At 39.2% G+C, this 21,579-nt stretch overlaps 1 protein-coding gene across 1 annotated transcript in view; it reads left to right on the top strand.

Moving 5' to 3' along the window:
* Positions 1–20,822, top strand: part of LOC120239712 (zinc finger protein 30 homolog) — a 78,238-nt gene extending 57,416 nt beyond the window's left edge. Inside the window, exons 4-6 of the mRNA XM_039244144.1 lie at positions 3,084–3,210; positions 3,684–3,779; positions 16,806–20,822. Coding sequence (XP_039100075.1) covers positions 3,084–3,210; positions 3,684–3,779; positions 16,806–18,778 — 2,196 coding nt within the window. The 3' untranslated portion in view covers positions 18,779–20,822. The remainder of the gene's footprint in view (positions 1–3,083; positions 3,211–3,683; positions 3,780–16,805) is intronic.
* Positions 20,823–21,579: the final 757 nt, after the last annotated feature.

Here is a 21,579-nt window from a genome sequence, read left to right as displayed (position 1 = left end):
ATATGAGGCCCAGAATACTCCGAGAGTTGTGCAAATAAAAAAGGGCAGACTTGGTCTTTAGAATGTGAAAAAGCTACTCTATTTAAAATATACCAGCTATTCTAGGACCTGGAAGTGATATGTGATTAAAATTTGGCTAAATCCACTTTTTCCATAATTAGATTTATATTCTGAATTCCTGTTTGGGGGCCAGGAGGACACAGTGACCAGATGTCCTTTGGACACATCACCTTGCTTCCTTACAGCTGATGTTCCCCTTTTTTGGCTTGGGTTGGTGCTCTCTGCCAGACTTCTCTCCAGATTTCATTCATATATTCCCTCGTTCCATTCCTGAGGACCTTAGATGGATTTACTGAGCAATGTGGAGAAGCCAGCACATTTAAAATGGGAACTTTTTTCTCCTGAGTTTCCCTTTGCTTGTAGTTTCTGTTAAGGAGAACAAAGGTGAAAGAAACGTAGATAAAATAAAATTTCCTGACAACTTGCAGGTAGAGGCCAAAAAAAAAAAAAAAAAAAAACCATCCTAAGCTTTACAACAGCGAGACCCTCAGGGTCCCCTGAGTCCTCTTTAACCTGTGAAAATTCCTTTACAAGCTTCCCTCACCCCAGAACTTGAAAGTAGACGATTATTGGCTCTTAACTGTCCCCACGCTTTAATGGGAACAGCTTTTTGTAATGAATGTGTCTCAAGAATTCTGTCTTGACTTTCGGTTCCCGGGCCCACATGGCCTCAGTTTCCACTCGACAACGTTTGTGTAGTAGAGGTGGTGACTTCTGGGACTGGAGATTCTAGTTCAGTCATACCTCCATCCTGTAGGCTTTTATTTTACTCCACGCTATTGTCACAGACATTCTCTTTTACTTACTTGTCATTTCAAGAGAAGAAAAGAAGAATCCCGTAGTTAACATGCTCGGGTCTCTTAAAATCATGAAGTATAATAGAGCAAAAATGAGGACTGAAACAAAACCCATCAGTGAAATACCATATTGTGGGATCACTGAGCACAACTGTCAAGAAACAATTCTTGAGACGTTTTATGGTGCATGTTTCTAATTTTATTTCAGTGGCTTGGGAACAGCAGCCTTGGGCAGAAGGAGCTACACATTGGCTGTATGAAGCTGGGGGTTATATGCTAAGTGCTCACGGGGCAAGGGGACGTGTAGCGAGTATTAGATTATTAGTGTTTCTTGGAATTTCTACTTGGAAAGCTACTTTTGCAAGGTTCTTCTGGTGTTTGTCATTCATTTCAATATTAGCCATCGATGGGATGTAAGAATTCGATCCTTAAGCACGAATTCGATCCTTAAAGAAACCATACAGGCTAGAGGTCAGCTTTCTGGGCTAAAGGTGAACAGTTTACTGCTTGTATCTATCACCATACCAGGCTCAGATATAAACACTATCTCATTCTGTGTGATTTTTGTGAATAAATGAAGCATCATCAGGCACAAAGAGATGGGTTTTATGTCACTGAAAATGTTGTTTCATTTAAGTCACCATGACAGTTTTCTACTCTGTCACTTTTAATGTGTATATAATTACTTCCTAAATGTATGGATGTGCGCAGGAAGTGGAAAAAGGTAGATCAGTTTTGTGTTTCCATCACTCTTCTCAGGTTTGACACCTTTATGAACAACTCTATAGGGTCCTCTCTGTATACTGACCTGTGTGTCATTTTAGATCAACCTTAGGGCAGATAACCTGAGTTACAGCCTGATCCCTTCCACATATTTTTGTTCTCAGAGTATTAGTATTTATTCTTCATTAGTTTATGAAAAAGTTAGATGCTCACTAGTATGAAATACTTAAATTGTTGGCTTTCTTGCTATTCCAGTAGAACCTGTAATTGCCAGTTAAACCCATTCAGTTCCCAGTCCTCCAAGAATTCTTGCCTTGGAGTTCTACCTTTGTTATTCAAAAATGTATCCCTTGGCCCAAAGGCTAATTAATTAATGGCTTGTTAGAAATGCAGACTCCTGATACCATCCCAAAAGTCCTGAACAGAATCTGCATTTTAACAATTCAATTTTAATTTAATTTTAATTTTTTAAATTTAATTTTAATCTTTATTGAATTTTAACAATTCAGTACACTGTAGTGAAATTCTCATTCACCTTAGAGTTTGATAAGTACATTTGTAACCCGCTCAAACTTTGCATCTAAGAAATAGACAAAACTTCTACTGTATTGATACAAATTCAGTATTTTAAAATGTGTATTCCTGTATTGATGCCTTCATTTCAGAAATTCTCTTTGGTAAATACAGTATTTATAGTGTTTTTGTGAGTCATATGGCAGCCTCCTAATCTCAAAGTTAGAGAATACATTAGAATACATCACCGTCTTAAAAATCACTGCATAAAGCAAGGAACTCACCTATGCCAGCACCAGTTCTCCTAACATAACTGTACTAACAAGAGCTCACTCCTTGCTGACTCACAGATAGAAATACACTAGCCGGGGTTGTCCCACAAAGGAAACTTGATTTTCAGCAAATTAGGAGAACACGGAATAGTTTCCAAAGCAGAGGCTCACAGAAGAAGGGGGAATGGTTTCTTTTGAGGGTTAAGGTGGATATTTAGAAAGGGGAGTCTTGCCATCTTACGTAGAGGTGGGCGTACTGTCCACCAAGTGCCTTAGGAAAACAGGTCTGTAACACCATTCCTGTTACATAAGTGAGGCTTGTGCTCTTCCTCCTTGGGTGGAGATTTTAGTATTATAATGAATAATGGCAGCTGTCACTCCTAGATTACTCTTGGATCCATCTGCAGTAGATGGGAGTCAGGGGTTAAGGTCATATTAGGCTAGCCCAAGCTCTTCCTCAGGGCAGTCATTACCTTTTGTTGGATACTTTCTGTTTCCACCACTGGAGTTTGCCCATGGGTTTTTTTGCCTGAAGTAAAAGATAAGTTAGAAGGAAGAGGTTAAGTAAAAATGAGGTACTAAGATCTGTGAGTACATGCAGGTAAGCAGCGAAGGTCAGGTCTTGGGTCCAGCTGGTGACATTAACTCCCTCTTTCATCTTAGGTTACCATTATGAATGCTGCCTGTAGCCACTTGGTAACTGTGGTATTTATTGCAGGAACTGCTGACGTTCAGGGATGTGGCCATAGAATTCTCTCAGGAGGAGTGGGGATGCCTGAACGTCGTTCAGTGGGAACTGTACAGGGATGTGATGTTGGAGAACTATGGACACCTCCTTTTCCTGGGTGAGGATAACTCCTTCTAAGCTTCCCAAATCACACTCTGGGTTTTCGTTCCTTCCTTTGAAGACTCTCTTGGAAGCTTCCTCTTTGCATGACTGGAATTCAGATCCCTGCAGTAAGGGAAAGAAGTAGGGGTTTGAAGATAGAGAAATATCTTCATGATGTTTCTTTTTCAGCTTCAGCTTCCCCTTCCTTAAGTTACCATCATCTCTGTTGATGAGTGGCCATTCTAAACATTGAATGGCATAACAAGGTACTGCCCACATCTTTAACTCCCAAGTTCTACCTTGTATCTAGTATTTACAAACGGAGATCAAGATGTGAACATTAGAAATCCTTCCTGCATGCTGTAAAGGGGTTTTTGGGAAATCATTTCCAAAAATTCTACACGGTGTCCTCTCCTGTCTGCTGAACACAACAGTGGGTCGAAAGTTAGAATCCCCATCAATACTCTGTTCGTTTTCTCTAATAAACAGGTCTTGCTGTGTCAAAGCCAGACCTGGTCATCTTTTTGGAGGAAAAGAAGGAGCTGTGTGATGTGAACGAGAAGGAAACCATAGCCATACCCCCAGGTAGGTGGGAGTGAATGATGCGGATGACAGAGGTGAGGTCTAGTCTTAAAGGAGGAAGAGAGGCCTTAAAATGTGGTTTAAGCAGCTCTCCTTGAATGGAAATTAGAAGCCTGGGTTTAGGTCTCTCCCTTCCCCAGCGAGATATCTGCTATCTAAAACATATCATGCTCTTACATTCTTTGAGGATTCTCCTTCAGCTCCAGTGATGGTCCATCACGTTCACAGTGAGGGCCAGGAGACTTGCCTTGCGGTGTGAGGGCCTCTGTATTCTGAGAGCTGCTCCATTGCTTTGAGGGCCCTGGGGAAGTCTCCATATTTCTGAGGATCTCCATGCTAAGCCCTGTCTACGTTCTGCTTTACCTCCTGTGAGACGTGTGTTAGGGTAGTGGTGGGCATATTGGGGTTTGGTGCAGAAACCTGGGAACATGAAACAGCTGTCACATGTTTTGTGGTTTATGCTCTCCATTGTTACAGAGCCTTTCATGTTAATTATATGTAATTGAGGCTCAATATTTTCATCAGAGAAGAAAGCACGTCCCTAAAATGAGAAAATCTAATCCTTTATTTCTTATCAGAAGTTCATTTGTCTTTCTGTTAACTGAAATTAGAAATTCTCACTCTGCGTTCCATTCCTCACTGGTGAAGTAATTTTAACGTATCCATGTCTATCCTAGAGTTCCTACAGAAATTAATGCCATAGGGAAGCTACAACACAGCCTGTAATGAAGTCTCAGTGGTCACTATAGTTCTTCATAATTGCATCATTTTATAACTTAATGAAGTTCTTGTGACTTTGTCATTTGTGTTTTTGTTTTCTGACTAGTTATATATGAGATTAGTCTCTGAATTTTTAAAGTTTTATTTAATGTTTACTTCTATTTGAGAGGGAGAGAGAGACAGTGAGCAGGGGAGGGGGCAGAGAGAGAGGGAGACACAGACCTTATGTGGGTTCTGGGCTCCGTGCTATCATCCAAGCCCAGGGCAGGGCTCGAACCCAAAAAGGTTGAGATCATGACCTGAACAGAAGTCGGATGCTCAACTGCCTCTGCCACCCAGACTCTCCATTAATTGCCAAATTTTAAGATCAAAAGTTCTGATATGTTATTGGCATATGCTTATAAGGAGTTGGTAATTAGTAAAATTGCCATATTTTAAAAAGTTTTCTTTATAATATAATTTTACTTCAGGGGCGCCTGGGTGGCTTAGTCGGTTAAGCGTCCGACTTTCGCTCAGGTCATGATCTCGCGGTTCATGGGTTCGAGCCCCGCGTCGGGCTCTGTGCTGACTGCCAGCTCAGAGCCTGGAGCCTGTTTCAGTCTGTGACTCCCTCTCTCTCTGACCCTCCCCTGCTCACGCTGTCTCTCTCTCTCTCTCTCCTAGAAATAAATAAAACATTTAAAATATATATATATATATATAATTTTACTTCAGAAAAAAATAACCAATAGGTTTCTCTTCTGTTTTCCTAGGAGTGTTTCTGAATTTAATCCCCAATACTTGTTTTTCTTAAAGTGATTATCAACATTTTTTACAGCTCTGGTGGTGTTTCATTATTTACAAATAAAAGAGGTATTATTTTTCTGTCTGCTTGGTTCTAAAGAATGGATTATAGCCTCACCTTCTTTGTACAAGGAGGAATATTCTAATAACAATACAGTTTTTTACTGTCTTTTCAGGGCTTATTTATAATACTCTTCATTAAAACTTTCCATGGTTGCTTTTAATGAATACTGTTTGTTATTTTACCATCAAGGAAGTCCTACCAGTAATTGACAATGCTATTTTTTATGGGTACACAGTCACAGTTTAAAATTATAGTTACATAGGAGGTTGTCTTTTAAAAATTAATCTATCATTTATTTATTTTTATTTTAATGTTTATTTTTGAGAGAGACAAGAGTGTGAGTGGGGGAGGGACAGACAGAGGGAGACACAGAATCTGAAGCAGGCTCCAGGCTTGGAGCTGTCAGCACAGAGCCCGATGCGGGGCTCGAACTCATGAACTGGGAGGGAGATCTTGACCTGAGCTGAAGTCAGATGTTCAACCAACTGAGCCACCTAGATGCGCCTTCAACTATTTTTTTTAAATGTGGTTTTTTTTTTGTTTTTTTTTGTTTTTTAGTTTATTTTATTTTGAGAGGGGGGAAAGAAAGCGTGCGCAAAGGGGAGAGGCAGAAAGAGGAGGGGGGACAGAGGACCTGAAGGAGACTCTATACTGGCAGCAGCGAGCCCCATGTGGGGCTTGAACTCGCAAACTGTGAGATCCATGACCTGAGCCGATGTCAGACACTCAACTGAACCACCCAGGCGCCCCTCATCTGTTTTTTATGTAGAATTTTTTTGGGTTAAGTTTTGTCTTACTGTGGTTTTGCAGTTGTGAATAATGTGTTTCCTTTGTTGTGAACTTGCACAACATAATTTAGTTGTGATTTCATTTTTGCCTGTGTTTTTTGTGGTAGGATGACAATTTTCCACTTAGTAGATTTTAAGATCATGTGAGTTTAACTCAAATATATTTGTATGAATATCATACATGCATACTTGTGACTCATGTTGTTGATTTTTGTTCCTTGGTTAGTGTTCATTGAATGTTGTATCATGTGTACATGAATTGTTCTAATAATAAAATATTCTTTTTCCCCTAAGGTCTACTGAGAATCCCAGCAATAATCTTACAGCTCTCTTGTATGAGATGCCTTTGTCGTACTGTTTTCAGATTCTCTTTTCATCTGTGACTTTTGATAGGTTAATTATAACGTGTCACTGTGTTCATGTCTTGATATTTATCCGACTTAGAATTCAGAGTTTTTGAATTTGTCTCTTTCCACATGTGTTGGAAGTAGAAGCCTATAGTAGTTCTTCATGTAAACTCTGCCCCCTTTCATTCTCCTCTCCTTATGGGGTTCCTTTAATGCACATGAGTTCGCTTGTTGGCGTCCCATGAGTCCACATTGTTCTTGGCTCCTCTCAGTAGTTAATTTAAAACAAGGGTCTTTAAGTTGTTTAATTCTTTCTTCTGCTTGATCACTTCTGTTGGTGACTCCGTAGTGTATTTTTAAATTCAGTGATTATACCCTTCAGCTCACAGTTTCTAGGTTGATTGTTAGGCTTTTTGTCTCTTTGGGTTTACGTTCTGGCCACGCATAGTCTTCCTGACATCATTTAGTTACGTCTGTTTTCTTGCCTTCTCCCATGAGCGTCTTTATGATGGTTATTTGAATTCTTTGTCAGGTAATTAATAGTTCTTCTTCAATTTAGGGTCAGTCTTGGAGATTTATTTTGTTCCTCTGGTTGGAAGTTTCTCTACTTTGTATGCTTTGTGATCTTCTGTTCCCATTTGGGAGTTTAAGAAACAGCCTCTGAGCCCGTTCTTCTGAACTTGCTTTCTATAGGAGAACCCAAATAAGATTTCTGGTGCTTGTCACATGTATTCTGGGCATTTGTATTGTCTGAGTTTTTGTAATTTCTCAGTTTACAGAAGTGGAGTTACTTCTTCAGAGCCTGTGATAACCTTCCTCTCTGTCTTCAGCTCTGTAGTCTCCAGTGTCTGGACAAATGCTCACGGCTTATGTCACCAGCCACCATGGTGCATCAGAGGGCTCTCTCATTCTCTCCGTTCCTTGTCACGCAGAACAAAGACAAGTCCCCCAGGCAGCTGCAAAGCAGCCAGATAATTGCTCATGTCTGTCTCCTGAGCAGAGTTGAGATTTTTCTCACTGTCTTACTGCGGAGTGCGGGGGAGAGTGAACAGCTGTTGTGTGCAAGCGTCACAAACTGTCCTTGTCTCTTCAGTGTGCTTCTTCATTCGTACTTGCCTGCTTGAGCTCTGGTCTCCTAACTGGCGTCCGGAGCACTGAAAAAAGGTAATGTGGTCAATTTGTCTCCATGGAGGAGCAGTGTCCTGATGCTTCCTATTTCTCCATTCTCCTGATGTCCTATGATGGGTGTTGATTTTGCACATCAGTATTTTAATGACTGCCTGTGAGTTTAGTAAGCAAGATAACCTGTTTTGGGTCTTTTTGCTGTGTCTCCGTAAATTCCTAGGCTTGTCGGCAAAGACAGGCAAAGAATATTCTGTAGAGTGCTATGGGAAGATAAGGAAGCTGTGGCCCAAGTGTTCATACTCATTGACAGGGATGATGATGGGGGTTGGTAAAGGAACAGAGGGTGTTAGGATGGATATGACCAAACTGGGACAATTATCCATGATGAGATTCTTTCTGCCAGAAGAGACCAAGGGTATAAAACACTTGGAGTAAAACTGCACCCTAAGTCAGTTACATTTGCAGAACAGTGTCTTTGAACATAAGGATCAAAATCCTTTTTTTTTTTTTTTTTTTTTTTTTAATTTATTTCTGAAAGAGAGAGACTGCATGAGCAGGGGAGGGTCAGAGAGAGAGGGAGACACAGAATCTGAAACAGGCTCCAGGCTCTGAGCTAGCTGTCAGCATAGCCCGACGCGGGGCTCAAATCCACAAACCGTGAAATCATGACCTGAACCGAAGTCAGACGCTTAACCGACTGAGCTACCCAGGCGCCCCCAAAATCCATTTTTTAAACATACACATTCTGTTAAGGGACATTTGGAAACTCTGAAAAGGTACCCAATCCATGCTGAAAGTAGGCATTTCATATATAAAAGTGGATTAATCATTCACTGAGACATTGGGAATGTTAGACATTTAAAAGTGAAGATAATAATTCTAAAGACAATTGATTTGAGAAATTTTTTTTGGGTGGGTTTCGTATTCTTCCACTCACATAATCCCTTGTTCCAAAGTCTCTAATATTGATAAATATGGTATGATCTTTAACCAAATTTCACTGTTCAGTAGTTATCACATAATACTTAGTTTGGAGCAAGTTTTCATGTGTTGTGGACATAGGGAGTATTTAGTGAGTCCTGTATCTTCCATAATTACTGGAGGCATTTTAATGGAGACAGAACTTACCAACACAGTCTGGGAAAAATGGTAATCAAGGGTCAAATCCTAATAGACATCAGAGAACTCAGTCTCCAAAGAGCCATCCTAAAAATAATAAATGTGGGGAGGTCTTTTATGAAAGTTCAAATCTTATTATACACCATTGTATCCTTACTAGAGAGAAGATTTAGGAATGTAGTAACTTTGGCAAAGCTTTTAACTTCAAAACTCACTCAACAGCAGAGATTTTACTTATTCATTCATTCATTCACTCATTCATTTAAAGAGAGTGTACCCATGCAAGCCAGGTTGTGGGGAGAGAATCTTAAGCAGGGTCTGCCCATCTGCCGAGCCCATCGTGGGGCCTGGTGTCTGGACTTTGAGATCATGACCTGAGCTAAAATCAAGATTCAGACACTTTACCATCTGATCCAACCAGGTGCCCCAACGGCAGATTTTATAGTGGGAAGAAATATTATAAATTTACAAAGTGTGGCAAAGCAGTTAACTACTACTCAAAACTTCCAACCTAAAGTAGAATGTAGCAGAGAGAAGGCTGGCAAGTGTAAAATAAAATGTGACAGAGCCTGTAAGCAGAACTACAGACTTTCTGAACATGAGAGAATGTGCAATGGAATAAAGCCCTACACTACAAAGAATGTGGCAAAGCATTTAACTTGTAATCACAAGTTTTCAACATGAATTAATACATCCTGGGGAGATACCTTACAAATGTCAGTAATGTTGGCAACGTCTTTACCTGGAACTGAGCCTTACTCAACATCAGAGAAAGCATACCGGATAGAAACTCTAGAAATGTAAAAAACGATGAAACACCTTTGTTTTTAACATAGGCCTCAGAAAAATAGTCTTTTTTTTTTTACAGAGAGAGAATCCCGGGAGGGGCAGAGAGAGAGAAGGAAGCCATGCTCACCCTAAGTAGGACTTGAACTCACAAACTGAGATTATGATCTGAACTGAAGTCAGATGCTTTCCTACTGAGCCACCCAGCTGCCCTTAAAAAATAGAGTCTTTATCAAGGATAAACATGAACAATTGGCAAACTACATAATGGAAATGCAAATCTAAATTAAGCCATGGAATTCACAGCAGAAAGCAAAAGTCAATACCACTTTTCAGACATAATTCTAAATCAGAATATTTATTATACAGAAAGTTCCAAAGTTAAAACACTCTGATCAGTTACATATAAGCTGTGGGTAATACAGTCTTAGAGGTGCACAATTGAAAATCTGCATGTAACTTTTGAGTCCCCAAAACGGAATCATACCTACTTTTCCATATAAATTGTTGGCCAGAAGCCTTAACCAGAACATTGGCAATCATCCCATACTTGGTATGTTGTGTATTTTATACACGTTATTTGTATAATATAAGCTTGAGAATATAAAACATGAAGGAAATCATGAAGCAAAAACACATTTACAGAACTGTACTGTATTTATAAGAAACATACACATATATACCTGATACCAGTGCACCCACACTGTTCAGACTCATCTTCCTCGATGGCAGAGTGTGTGTATCAATATGTCTGAAAGGAGCAAGGGGGCATGAGTGTCTCCAGTGATAATTATTTTGTGTGTCTTTTTTCTTTTGGCCATATTTGAGGTTTTTGCATGGCAAATACTACTAATTTAACGTTTTTAAATGTCTTCAGTTTTGAGAGACACATGCAGAACACCAGTGGGAGAGGGGCAGAGAAGGGGAGGCACAAAAATCCGAAGCAGGCTCCAGGCTCTGTGTTGTCAGCACAGAGCCAGATGCAGGGCTCCAGGTCACAAACCATGATCTTGTGACCTGAGCCGAAGTTAGAGGCTCAACTGACTGAGCCACCCAGGCACCCTTACTTGTATATTTTAAGCGAAAGAGCACAGAGGGGGATGGAGAGAATCTCAGGCAGGCTCAGTGCTGTCAGCACAGAGCTGAAATGGGGCTCCATCTCCCAAACCAGGAGATCATTACCTGAGCTGAGATTAAGAGTAGAACTCTAAATGGACTGAGTGAACCAGGCGCCCCTGATTTTGCTCTGGAATCATCTCATGGTTCACCTGTATTGCTTGTGTGCGTGCAAAATGATTTGATTGTTGCAGATAAGAGGGGCTCTGTTACGTTGAGGAATACACTCATACCTGCATTTCTTCCCTTCCTTCCGAAAGGGTACAAGTGAGCAAGGGGCAGAGAGAGCAAGAGGATCCCCCAAGAGGCAAAGGGGGAGAGTATGGGAGGGAGAAGTGGGGTTTGTGCTCACCCGTTAGGGGATTTGCACTCATAACCTGAGTCCACGTCAGATGCTTAACTGAGGCGCCCTCATACCTGATCTTCCATGGAGGATTAAGGAGGCTGTCCTATGTACTGTATGAAGGGGGTCCCCATGGAGATGCTGTTTGTGGTGACATCTAAGAGTGACACAGGCGCCATGAAGTAAGCATTCAGGGTATCCTTCTTTGCACTAAAAAGTAAGAGAAACTGTCCGCATTTTATATAGTTTTGCCAGTTGCCGTGCAAGGAGGAAACATTGACAGTGCATTAAAATCTGGATACGTCTTCAAAATGGTCATTCACAGAAGTCAAGAACTTTATTATGTGGTCGACATAAAGAAATTTACACAAATCTATGCAGGAAGTTTGGCTAACTCTTCCGTAAAAGGGTGTGAGATTCTTGCACATCCACATTTACTCAATAATTAGCCTCAGTTTATAAAGCGTGGCAAGCAGAACTCACACATGGATCATTCTATCAGAAAAAGAAAAATGATTCTTTTTTACTTCTTTTGCTTTTTCTTAAGGTTATTTTAAGAGAGATAGAGAGAATCCCAAGTAGACTCTGCACTAACAGCGCAGAGCCCAACATGGGCTCGAACTCAAAAACCATGAGATCATGACCTGAGTTGAAGTCAGATGCTTAAACAACTGAGTCACCCAGGTGCCCCAAGAATGATTCTTGATTGCTTGTAATAGGTATTTGACCAAGACTCCTATTGTGATCTTATCATGGTTTGTTGAGTGCTTTTGAAATTAATATAATTATAAGCCGTACCTACAAAATTCTCAAACGCTATTTATAAAATTTTCCTCTGTGTTTTTCTTTGCGCTTGTTTTTGTGAGTAGAGAGAACACAGATTTTTATGGTTTTGATATGCATTGAATGCAATATGTTATATTAAGTAAAGATCTATTTTGGAGTCCTAAAATACTACGAAGATGTTCATGTGTGCATATGGTTGGGGGGGTGTATACCTAGATCTTCAGTAGGGAAGGGAATATTGCATCAAAATAGATAAATTTCCAAATTTCACAATTGATCATTTTCAGGGAGCCTGGATGGCTCAGTCAGTTAGGCGTCCAACTTTGTCTCAGGTCATGATCTCACTGCTCATGAGCTCGAGCTCCGCATCAGGTTCTGTACTGACAGCTTGGAGCCTGGAGCCTACTTCAGATTCTGTCTCTGGCAGCCCCTCCCCTGGTTGCTTGGGTGCTTTCTCTCTCTCTCTCTCTCTCTCATACAAAATTGAAAAAATTTGCTGATTTTCTAGCAAACAAAAATGCTAGGGATACATAATGGGAATAATTTTCTGTACATTGTATTGAAGTTATATCTAAATCTCATGTATCTTAAGTTTGAGAATCTCCTCAGGCAAGTCCTGTCTTGTCTACCTAGCTGTTGATCATATAACATTCCATTTTCCTTGTTCCACTGTTGATGGGCTGTTGTTCATATAACTTGTTCAGGGAGTTTTTTAGAACAGTTTGCACAAAATGACGTGTTCAAAATTAATTGAAATATTTGAATGATAGTACAGTGAATATATCCAATTCCATATATACTTTAATTGCTACATTTCATTTCTTCTCATTTGGAGAAGAACACTAAGTAAGATTTCTTTAGTGAGTGGGGTGGTTCAGTTGGTTAAGGCTCTGACTCTTGATATCACCTCAAGCTGTGATCTGGTCTCGGTCCTGAGATCCAGCCCCTTGTTGGGCTCTGCTGAGCATGGAGCCTGTTACGTACTCTCTCTCTGCACACCCTCTCTCCCTCTTGTCACTTTCTCTCTGCACACATTCTCTCCCTCTGCTCTCTCAAAATAAGTAAATAAACATTTGAAAAAAAGATTTCTTTAGTTGATGTTCTTTTTTCCTTCTTGGAAGTGGCATGCATCATCCAAGTTATTCACTTTCCTGTAACAATTTGATTAGGTGAGAAATTAATATTCTAATGTAGATATTGGAGTTTGGATTTCCAAGATTTTTATATTTTTCCTTATATTCTATTTTTTTATTATTTGTTACATTTTCCTGTATTTTCCTAAGAAACTAATTTGTCATTTCATTCTTTCTCTGTGAACACTGTGCTTAATAACATTCCTTTAGCTAGAAATTAGATCATGCTCTTTTTAAAGAAGACATGGTTTATTTTATTTTTTTATTAAACATCTTTTAATGTTTATTTTTGAGAGAAAGAATGAGTGGGGAAGGGTCAGAGAGACAGGGAGACGCAGAATACAAAGCAGGCTCCAGGCTCTGAGCTGTCAGCACAGCTTGAACTCATAAACCGCAAGATCGTGATCTGAGCTGTAAATGACTGGGCCACCCAGGTGCCCCATTTTTATTCCTTTTTTGAAATTTGTAATTTTTATGTTTTATGTTTTATCCTCACTTACCTCTTGTAGTGGATCAGTTCTGTGGCATAAATGTGTTTCCATTCCTATGGTCACTTTGAAACCTGCTGTGAACCTTCTTTAAAGTTGCATCTGTGCAGTGGTCTGTGTGTTCCTCTTAGATGAATTCAAGGTCAGACAATCTGGGGTAAAACTCAGGCTCTACTATTGAAGTTTTGCCAAGAGTCTTTTGAAAGATGAAAAACCATTCTAGACTACTGTGGATTCATGGGTACATTCATGAAGAAGTGGTAGAATGGTATATAGTGTGTAGTAAATGTTCAAGAACTATTGTTGTTTCGGTTCTTGACCCTAGAAGGTGTAATTTCTACAGTAATCTTTAAGTTCATAGTCATTCACGATTTCTTCTTTTTTAATGTTTATTTTTGGAATCTAAAACTATGGCCCTTGAACCAAAGGTGTTTGGCATCACTTGTGAGAAATGAAACTCAGAACCCACCTACAAATCCAGACCAGAATATGAATTTTAACAAGATCGCCACCTTGTTCTCATAATTGTTAATGTTGGAGAAGAACAGGTGTGACTCATCTACGTGTTTCCGTCATTACTCTGTGTCTCTCCTTATGTTTGTGGTTCATTATTTTCATAGCTACGGATTTGTAGTGTGCTTTCAGTCAGGAAGTGTGCTGCTAACAACATGATCTCCATGTATTTTCAGGATCACCCTGAGTATGTGTCATTCTGTAACATCCATATAAACATTAGGGAAGACTTTGATCTTCCTGCCAAAAATGGCATCGGGATTTTCATGGAAATTGTATTACTTTCAATCTTAGGTTTTTGCTTATTCTGATCTCTATTTATTTTTGTCATTTCCTTTCTCTACTAAATCTCAACTCTGTTCTTTTTCTAGTTCCTTGTGGTGGATTATTTGAAATTTTTTTTTTTTTTAATTTTAATGTTTATTTTCAAGAGAGAGACACAGAGCACAGGCTGGGGAGGGATAGAAAAAGAGGAAGACACAGAATCTGAAGCAGGCTTCAAACCTCCCAGCTGTCAGCAGAGAGCCGGATGTGGGACTCAAACTCATGAACTGTGAGATAACAACCTGAGCTGAAGTTGGATGCTTAACTGACTGAACCCAAGCACCCCTGAAATTTTTTGTAATACAAGCCTTTATAACAAAAAAATTTGAAAATGGATTTTCTAGCAGGGAAAATTAACAGAAGTAAACAATACAAGTGATGGCCAAAAAATAAAATAACCTCAAAAATAAAGATTCTTTAGAGTTTTCTATTAGATCCTGTCATCTGTGAACAGATAGTTTTGCTTTTTATATGTGATTCCTTTTTTGTATATTTTCTTGCCTAACTGTTCTGACTAGAATATTCCAGTTACTGTGTCGAACGGAAGTGGTGATGTCACTTCCTTACCTTGTTTGCGGTCGCACAGGAGAAAATTTCAGTCTTGTATTTTTGAATATGTTAGATTTCAACTTGTACATTTGTGTTCCTTATTAGGTTGAGGTAGTTTCCTTCTGTTCCTACTATTGAGTGGTTTAAATCCTGAAACACTTTCCAGTATGCTCACATACTCTTGTTCTGCAACAATTAATATAGCATCAAGTCCTGTTTGTTCTTGATTTGATTAGTGCAGTCTTCTGTTTCTTGATTTCCATGAGTTGAAACACCTTTGAGTTTTAGGAAGAATTCCCACCTGATTATGTTATAAAATAGTAAAGTGTTCTTTTGATTCATTTTACTTTAGTTTATTGTGGACTTTGGGGCGCCTGGGTGGCTTAGTCGGTTAAGCGTCCGACTTTCGCTTGGGTCATGATCTCACGGTTCGTGGGTTCGAGCCCCGCGTCGGGCTCTGTGCTGACTGCCAGCTCAGAGCCTGGAGCCTGTTTCAGAGCCTGTCACTCCCTCTCTCTGACCCTCCCCTGCTCACGCTGTCTCTCTCTCTCTCCTAGAAATAAATAAAACATTAAAAAAAAAAAAAAATATTGTGGACTTTGTATTGAATATTCCTCCCAGGTAATATTTTGTAATTGTGTTTACTTGTAGTGTTTTCCTTTGGTTTTGATGATAACCGGGTAGTGTTTGTGTCACAGAGAGTGTTTTGGTAGTTTACCTTCTCTTCACTCCTTGGAAGTGTTGGAGGAGATTTTAAGCACTTTTTCATTAAATGTTTTCATGAATCATCTGACAGGATTTTTCATTATTGAAAGTTGTTAGAAATTTCTTGATCAGGCCTCCTGGGTGGCTCAGTCGGTAAAGTATCAGACTTCAGCTCAGGTCATGATCTCAAGGTTCCTGGGTTCGAGCCCTGCATCAGGATCTATGTTGGCAACATGGAGCCTGCTTGATGTTCTCTCTCAAAACCAATAAATAAATTTAAAAAAATTTCTTTATCAATCTAGTTAGCTGTTGGTAGGTTGAGATTTAAAAATATATATATGTTTGTTTATTTATTTCTCCATGATGTAGTCAGGTATGTTATACCTCTTGAAATTTATAATATTTTTTAACAAATTTTTTTTTTAATTTATTTTTAAAAAGACAGTGTGCACGTTGAGGAGGGACAGAGAGAGAGGGAGACAGAATCTCAAGCCGGCTGTACACTGTCAACATGGCGTCCATAATGGGGCTCAAACTCCTCAAACTGTGAGATCATGACCTGAGTTGAAACCAAGTCAGATGCTAAACTGACTGAGCCACCCAGGTCCCCCAGAAGTTAATTTAATTTTTTTTTTGTTTTTTTAGAGTGAGGGAGTGCAGAGATGGGATAGAGAGAGAGAGGGAGAGTATATTAAGCAGACTCCACACTCTTCAGAGAGCCCCAGGCGGGGCTCTGTCTCACAACCCTGAGATGTTGACCTGAGCCATTTTGGATGTTTAAGCAACTGAGCCACTCAGGCACCCCATATACATAGGTTCTTTTTGTATTTTGTTTTTGATACCTGTTTGTGGACATATATGGTCACATCTTATAATTGTCTTCATTTCTGTGCTATCAGCTATTATATGGCTGCTTGCACTTCTAATTTTAGTTGGTCTTCTTATCTGAGTTATAGGTCTGTCATTTTTGTTCATATTTTCTGAACAACTCCTTCTATTGATATTTTCTTCTTTCTGCTGTGTCCGATTTTGTTCATTTCTGGTTTATGTTTAGATTTCCTTCTGTTAATTTTGTTCCCAAATGGTACTTTTTGCCATATAGGAAAGTGACGCGTGCTACAGCGTGACGATATTCCAGAACGATCTATTAGGCTATGTGGTCAGCACATTACATGTAAATTTCTGTGTGATGGAAGAAGGAGGTTCTGACGATCCCTTCTCAACCATCTTGCTGAAGTTCTCTGATTGATTTTAATTCTGCATATTAGAAGTTGTCAGTATACTTACCTGACAGTAGTTGGCTAAATGATTTTACTTTTCTGTTATTTGATCTCTTTCAGCTGTATCTTCAAATGACACGCAGAGTTTGCTGCCAGTGCCCTGCATAGAATCTTGTTTTCAGAATGTGTCCCTGGGTAGATATAAACAGAGTGCCCTTGAGAATTTACACTTAATGATAGACTGGGACAATAATGGAGAGAGTGCTGAACATCCAAGATACGAAGGACATATCCAAACGGAGATAACTGCCCGTTATGAGAATCTCACTGCTCCAAATGGTGAAGAATATAAAACATTTTGGACGACATCCCTTTTTAAGTCCACTACGTCTGCAAAGCCTTGTGTTCCTGTAAGCAACAGTTCAAATCCCATGATCAAGGATACGTATATGCAGAACCCAGATTTGGAAAATCTGGAAAGTTACCTAGTCCAGGCTGAAAATAATTACTTGAACCATTTTGAAAATAGGTTTGCATTGACCTTTCAGTCCAATATTTCTGAAAATCAGACCTTTAAAAATGAAGAAAAAAGCGCTATGTGGTATCAGTTTGAGAGTTCCTTCACTGAGGAGTCAACCCTGCAAAATTACCAGAGCATTTTCAATGAGAATATAATTGCTCAATACAGTGAATCTGAGAAGATATTTATCCAGGGAGCAAATGTTAATAAACATCTGGTTACTCATTTTCCAGAGAACCATTTTGAATGTAATAAATGGGAAGTCTTTTATCAAGGCTCCAACCTTATTATACATAAGAGTATGCATATGGGAGAGAATCCTTATAAATATAATGAATGTGAGAAAGCTCTTAACCAGACCTCCAATGTTACTGATCATCCGAGGATTCATGTGGGAAAAATCCCATACAGACATAATAAATCTGGGAACATGTTTAGTCGATCATCAAGACTATATATACATAAGACAATTGGTGCTGGAGAGAAAAGTTACATTTGTAATGAATGTGGCAAGGTCTTTATCCACCACTCAAGCCTTACTCAGCATCACAGAATTCATACTGGAGAGAATCTTTACAAATGTAATGAATGTGGAAAACTCTTTACCAGGCACTCACATCTTACTGAACATCACAGAATCCATACTGGAGAAAAACCGTACAAATGTGAAGAATGTGGGATGGCCTTTACCCAGCATGCAACCCTTGTTGGTCATTACAGAGTTCATACAGGTGAAAAGCCTTACCAATGTAAAGAATGTGGCAAGACCTTTAAATGGCACTCAATTCTTAGTAAACATTACAGAACTCATACTGGAGAGAAACCTTACATATGTAAAGAGTGTGGCAAGGCCTTTAGGCAGCACACAACGCTTACTCACCATTACAGAACTCATACTGGAGAGAAACCTTACCAATGTAAAGAATGTGGCCAAGCCTTTATCCAGCACTCCAACCTTACTCAACATCACAGGATTCATACAGGAGAGAAACCTTACCAATGTAATGAATGTGGCCAGGCCTTTAACCATCATTCATATCTTACCCAACATCACAGAATTCATACAGGGGAGAAACCGTACCAATGTAAAGAATGTGGCCAGTCCTTTAACCAGCACTCTAACCTTACTCGACATCACAGAATTCATACTGGAGAGAAACCTTTCAAATGTAAAGAATGTGGCCAGGCCTTCAACCAGCATTCACACCTTAATCAACATCACAGAATCCATACTAGAGAGAAACCTTTCCAATGTAAAGAATGTGGCCAGGCCTTTAATAGACACTCAAACCTTACTCAACATCACAGAATTCATACAGGAGAGAAACCTTTCCAATGTAAAGAATGCGGCCAAGCCTTTAACAGGCACTCATACCTTACTCGGCATCATAGAGTCCATACTGGAGAGAAGCCTTACAAATGTAAAGTATGTGGCCAGGCCTTTAACAGGCACTCAAACCTTACTCGACATCACAGAATTCATACTGGAGAGAAACCTTACAAATGTGAAGAATGTGGCCACACCTTTATCCAGTATTCACACCTTATTCAACATCATAGAATACATACGTAAGAGAAAGCTTACCAATGTAAAGAATGTGGCAAGGTATTTAATCTCTGGTTAACCTTTACTCATTATCACAGAATTCACACTGGAGCAACCTTACAAATCTAAAGAATGTGGGAAAACTATTAAGGACTTCTTAGGCCTTACTCCACATCGGAGAATTCCTATTGGAGAGTAATCCACAAATGTAAAGAACATTGCCTGACCTTTAAGCAATGCTAAATCCTGACTCCTGAACAGAGAAGTTATACTGGAGAGGATTTTGCAAATATAAAGAATTTGGCAAGCTCTTTAACCAGAGGTCAAAGCCTCATTCAACATCACAGAATTCCTACTGGAGGAAAAATTTACAAATGTTAGGAACCTGATAAAACTTTGAGGACTGTTGAACCCTACTCAGCCTCACTGAGTTTATACTGAGGAGAAACATTACGAAGGTAAAGAATGTGGCAAGCCCGCCACTGAAACTCACAACTTGCTCAACATCACAGCTATCTTACAGTTTAGAAACCGTAACATGTAGAGAAAGTTGCAGTGCCTTTAACCGGAATCCAGTCTGTACTGAGTATCCCAAAATGCACACTAGATTCAAACCCTGAAAATGTAATCAATGAGCAAAGACCTTCATTTTAAATGTACATTTTAGTAAACACAGAGCACATAGAGGAAAGTAACTTGAAAGATATAAAAGATATAAATATTTAGGAAAATATTTAATTATCAAATATCAATAAATGTCACAGAAATCAAGTGAAAAGCATTGTCAGTCAACCTATTTAGACATTACATCAAAATACTCCTTACAAGTAATAATACAAAGTTAAATACTTAGATAAAATATATGCTAATAGGTTTCAAAAGCTTAAATGGATGGATTTTTGCATAGGTAGAATTAATTTCAATATTTTTTTTTCTTACATTGATCTCTGGTATTTGACTAGCAAATATTAATGTATTTCTACTCTCAAATCACAGAATTCATTCATTCCTACGGGATGCGTGAAAATATGTGGCTGATTGTTGATGCATCAAAGATATGAGATGTCCTTTTTCATTAGGTGGGACTCCTGCATACCTAAGTTTTCATGGGAGATGGACAGTATGCTGTACAATCTATGAAGGAAATCTAAGTGGAGATGCTGATTCTGGTTATCGTGAGATAGGTGTTCAGAACATCAATCTTCTCCGTTTATTCAAAGTAAAAAATTTCGGAAATACTGGTTTTTTTTGTTTTGTTTTGTTTTGTTTTACTAACTGGTGTTTTAAGGAAAAAGACCTGGCAGTCTAGTAAAATACTGGTGTATCTTCATCACAACTATAATTCGTTCGAAGTAGAGAATGTCAGTTGATGTGGTTGAAATTAAGAAATCCTCACTGATGTCAGAAAGAGGATTGCTAACGCTTCCCCCAAATGGCATTATGATTATAGGTACATATTTTTAAAGAATGACCTCAGGCCTGAAAATTATGGAAAGCACTATTTCCACATCATTATATCAGGAGACAAATGGCTTTTTAAATGCCTGTATTCTGTATTTGGAAGAAGGATTATAGAGTGGGTTTGGAATGCATTATTTAGTCTATGTATGAACTTAATATATTTTAGTTACTAAAACATGGTTTTTAACATGTTTGCATGGATGTGTAACGAATGAAGTGTTATCCCACGACTGTTAACCTATCATTTTATTTAATGTTGTAGGAAACTGGTATCTATCACGTATTTTTAATGCAGTGGAATAATATACCTAGAAATCCATTTTCTCTGGCTTTAAAGTTTAAATAATGTGTGATTATTTTTTCCCCTAGTTTCTCAATTGTATCATTTTCTCCTTTTTGGGACTAATGGGATAGTACTTGGATATATTACAGATGATATAGGGATATTATAGACTTTATCTCAAGGACTCCATGATGGTGCTACTTGGCAACCATTTTGTGTAGCCAGTAGTTTTACAGGGACTCGAACTAACACCGGCCCTTTCTCACTAGTATGGTCCCTAGTTTTAACACCCTGCAGAGTCACAAGTTCATGTAACTTTTTTTTTTTCATGTTCATTTATTTATTTTGAAAGAGAGAGAGCAGGTGAGGGGCAGAGAGAGGGAGACAAAATCCCAAGGAGGCTCTGCCAGCAGGGCAGAACCCAACCTGGACCAAACTCCCAAGCCTTAAGATCAGGATCTGAGTCACTTATCGGATTGAGCCACTCAAGGCGCCCCCTTGTGTATCTTTTGATGACTTCCCAGTCTCCCAACTTTCCCCTTTGTGTTCCTTAGAGAAGACTGCCAGAGAACTTACCTAAACCAATTTAAGCAGTGGCCTAATCCGGATTTAGCACAGGGACTTTAAAGCACTACACCATGGCCCCAAATAAAGGTAAGTGCCTCCAGTCATAATGGGGGGGCTGGGGGGCTGTTTTGATATTTACCTGAAGTTGGCATACACGTATGACAGTGCTGGTTGAGTAGTAGATAACCCGTAAGTAGGAGAAACATTCCAGTAGGAGTGATACAGCGCCAGGTAAGAGCTAGAAAACAGGATGAGGAATTGGCATTAATTCTGCATGTGGAGAAAAGACACCTGTCCTGAGTTACACAACTGACTCTGGATTTCGAGAAATAAAACTATTTGTTTTATTTCCTAGTTATCTCTAAATCTCCAGTTCTGTTTTTCCTCGTTTTTGTTTCCAGCTACATAGGCACCAAAAACATTCTTCTCTGCCTGTGTTGCAGCGAGAATGTCCTTGTTGAAATCCTAAATCCAGTTATACAGATGTGTTTGGCCAGTGGGATGCAGTATTCAGACA

Source organism: Hyaena hyaena, unplaced genomic scaffold (assembly GCF_003009895.1).
Source record: "Hyaena hyaena isolate Hyena2069 unplaced genomic scaffold, ASM300989v1 scaffold_235, whole genome shotgun sequence".
In the NCBI taxonomy this organism is placed as follows: domain Eukaryota; kingdom Metazoa; phylum Chordata; class Mammalia; order Carnivora; family Hyaenidae; genus Hyaena; species Hyaena hyaena.
Note: the sequence above shows the minus strand (reverse complement) of the source record. Positions and strands in the feature narration are given on the sequence as shown.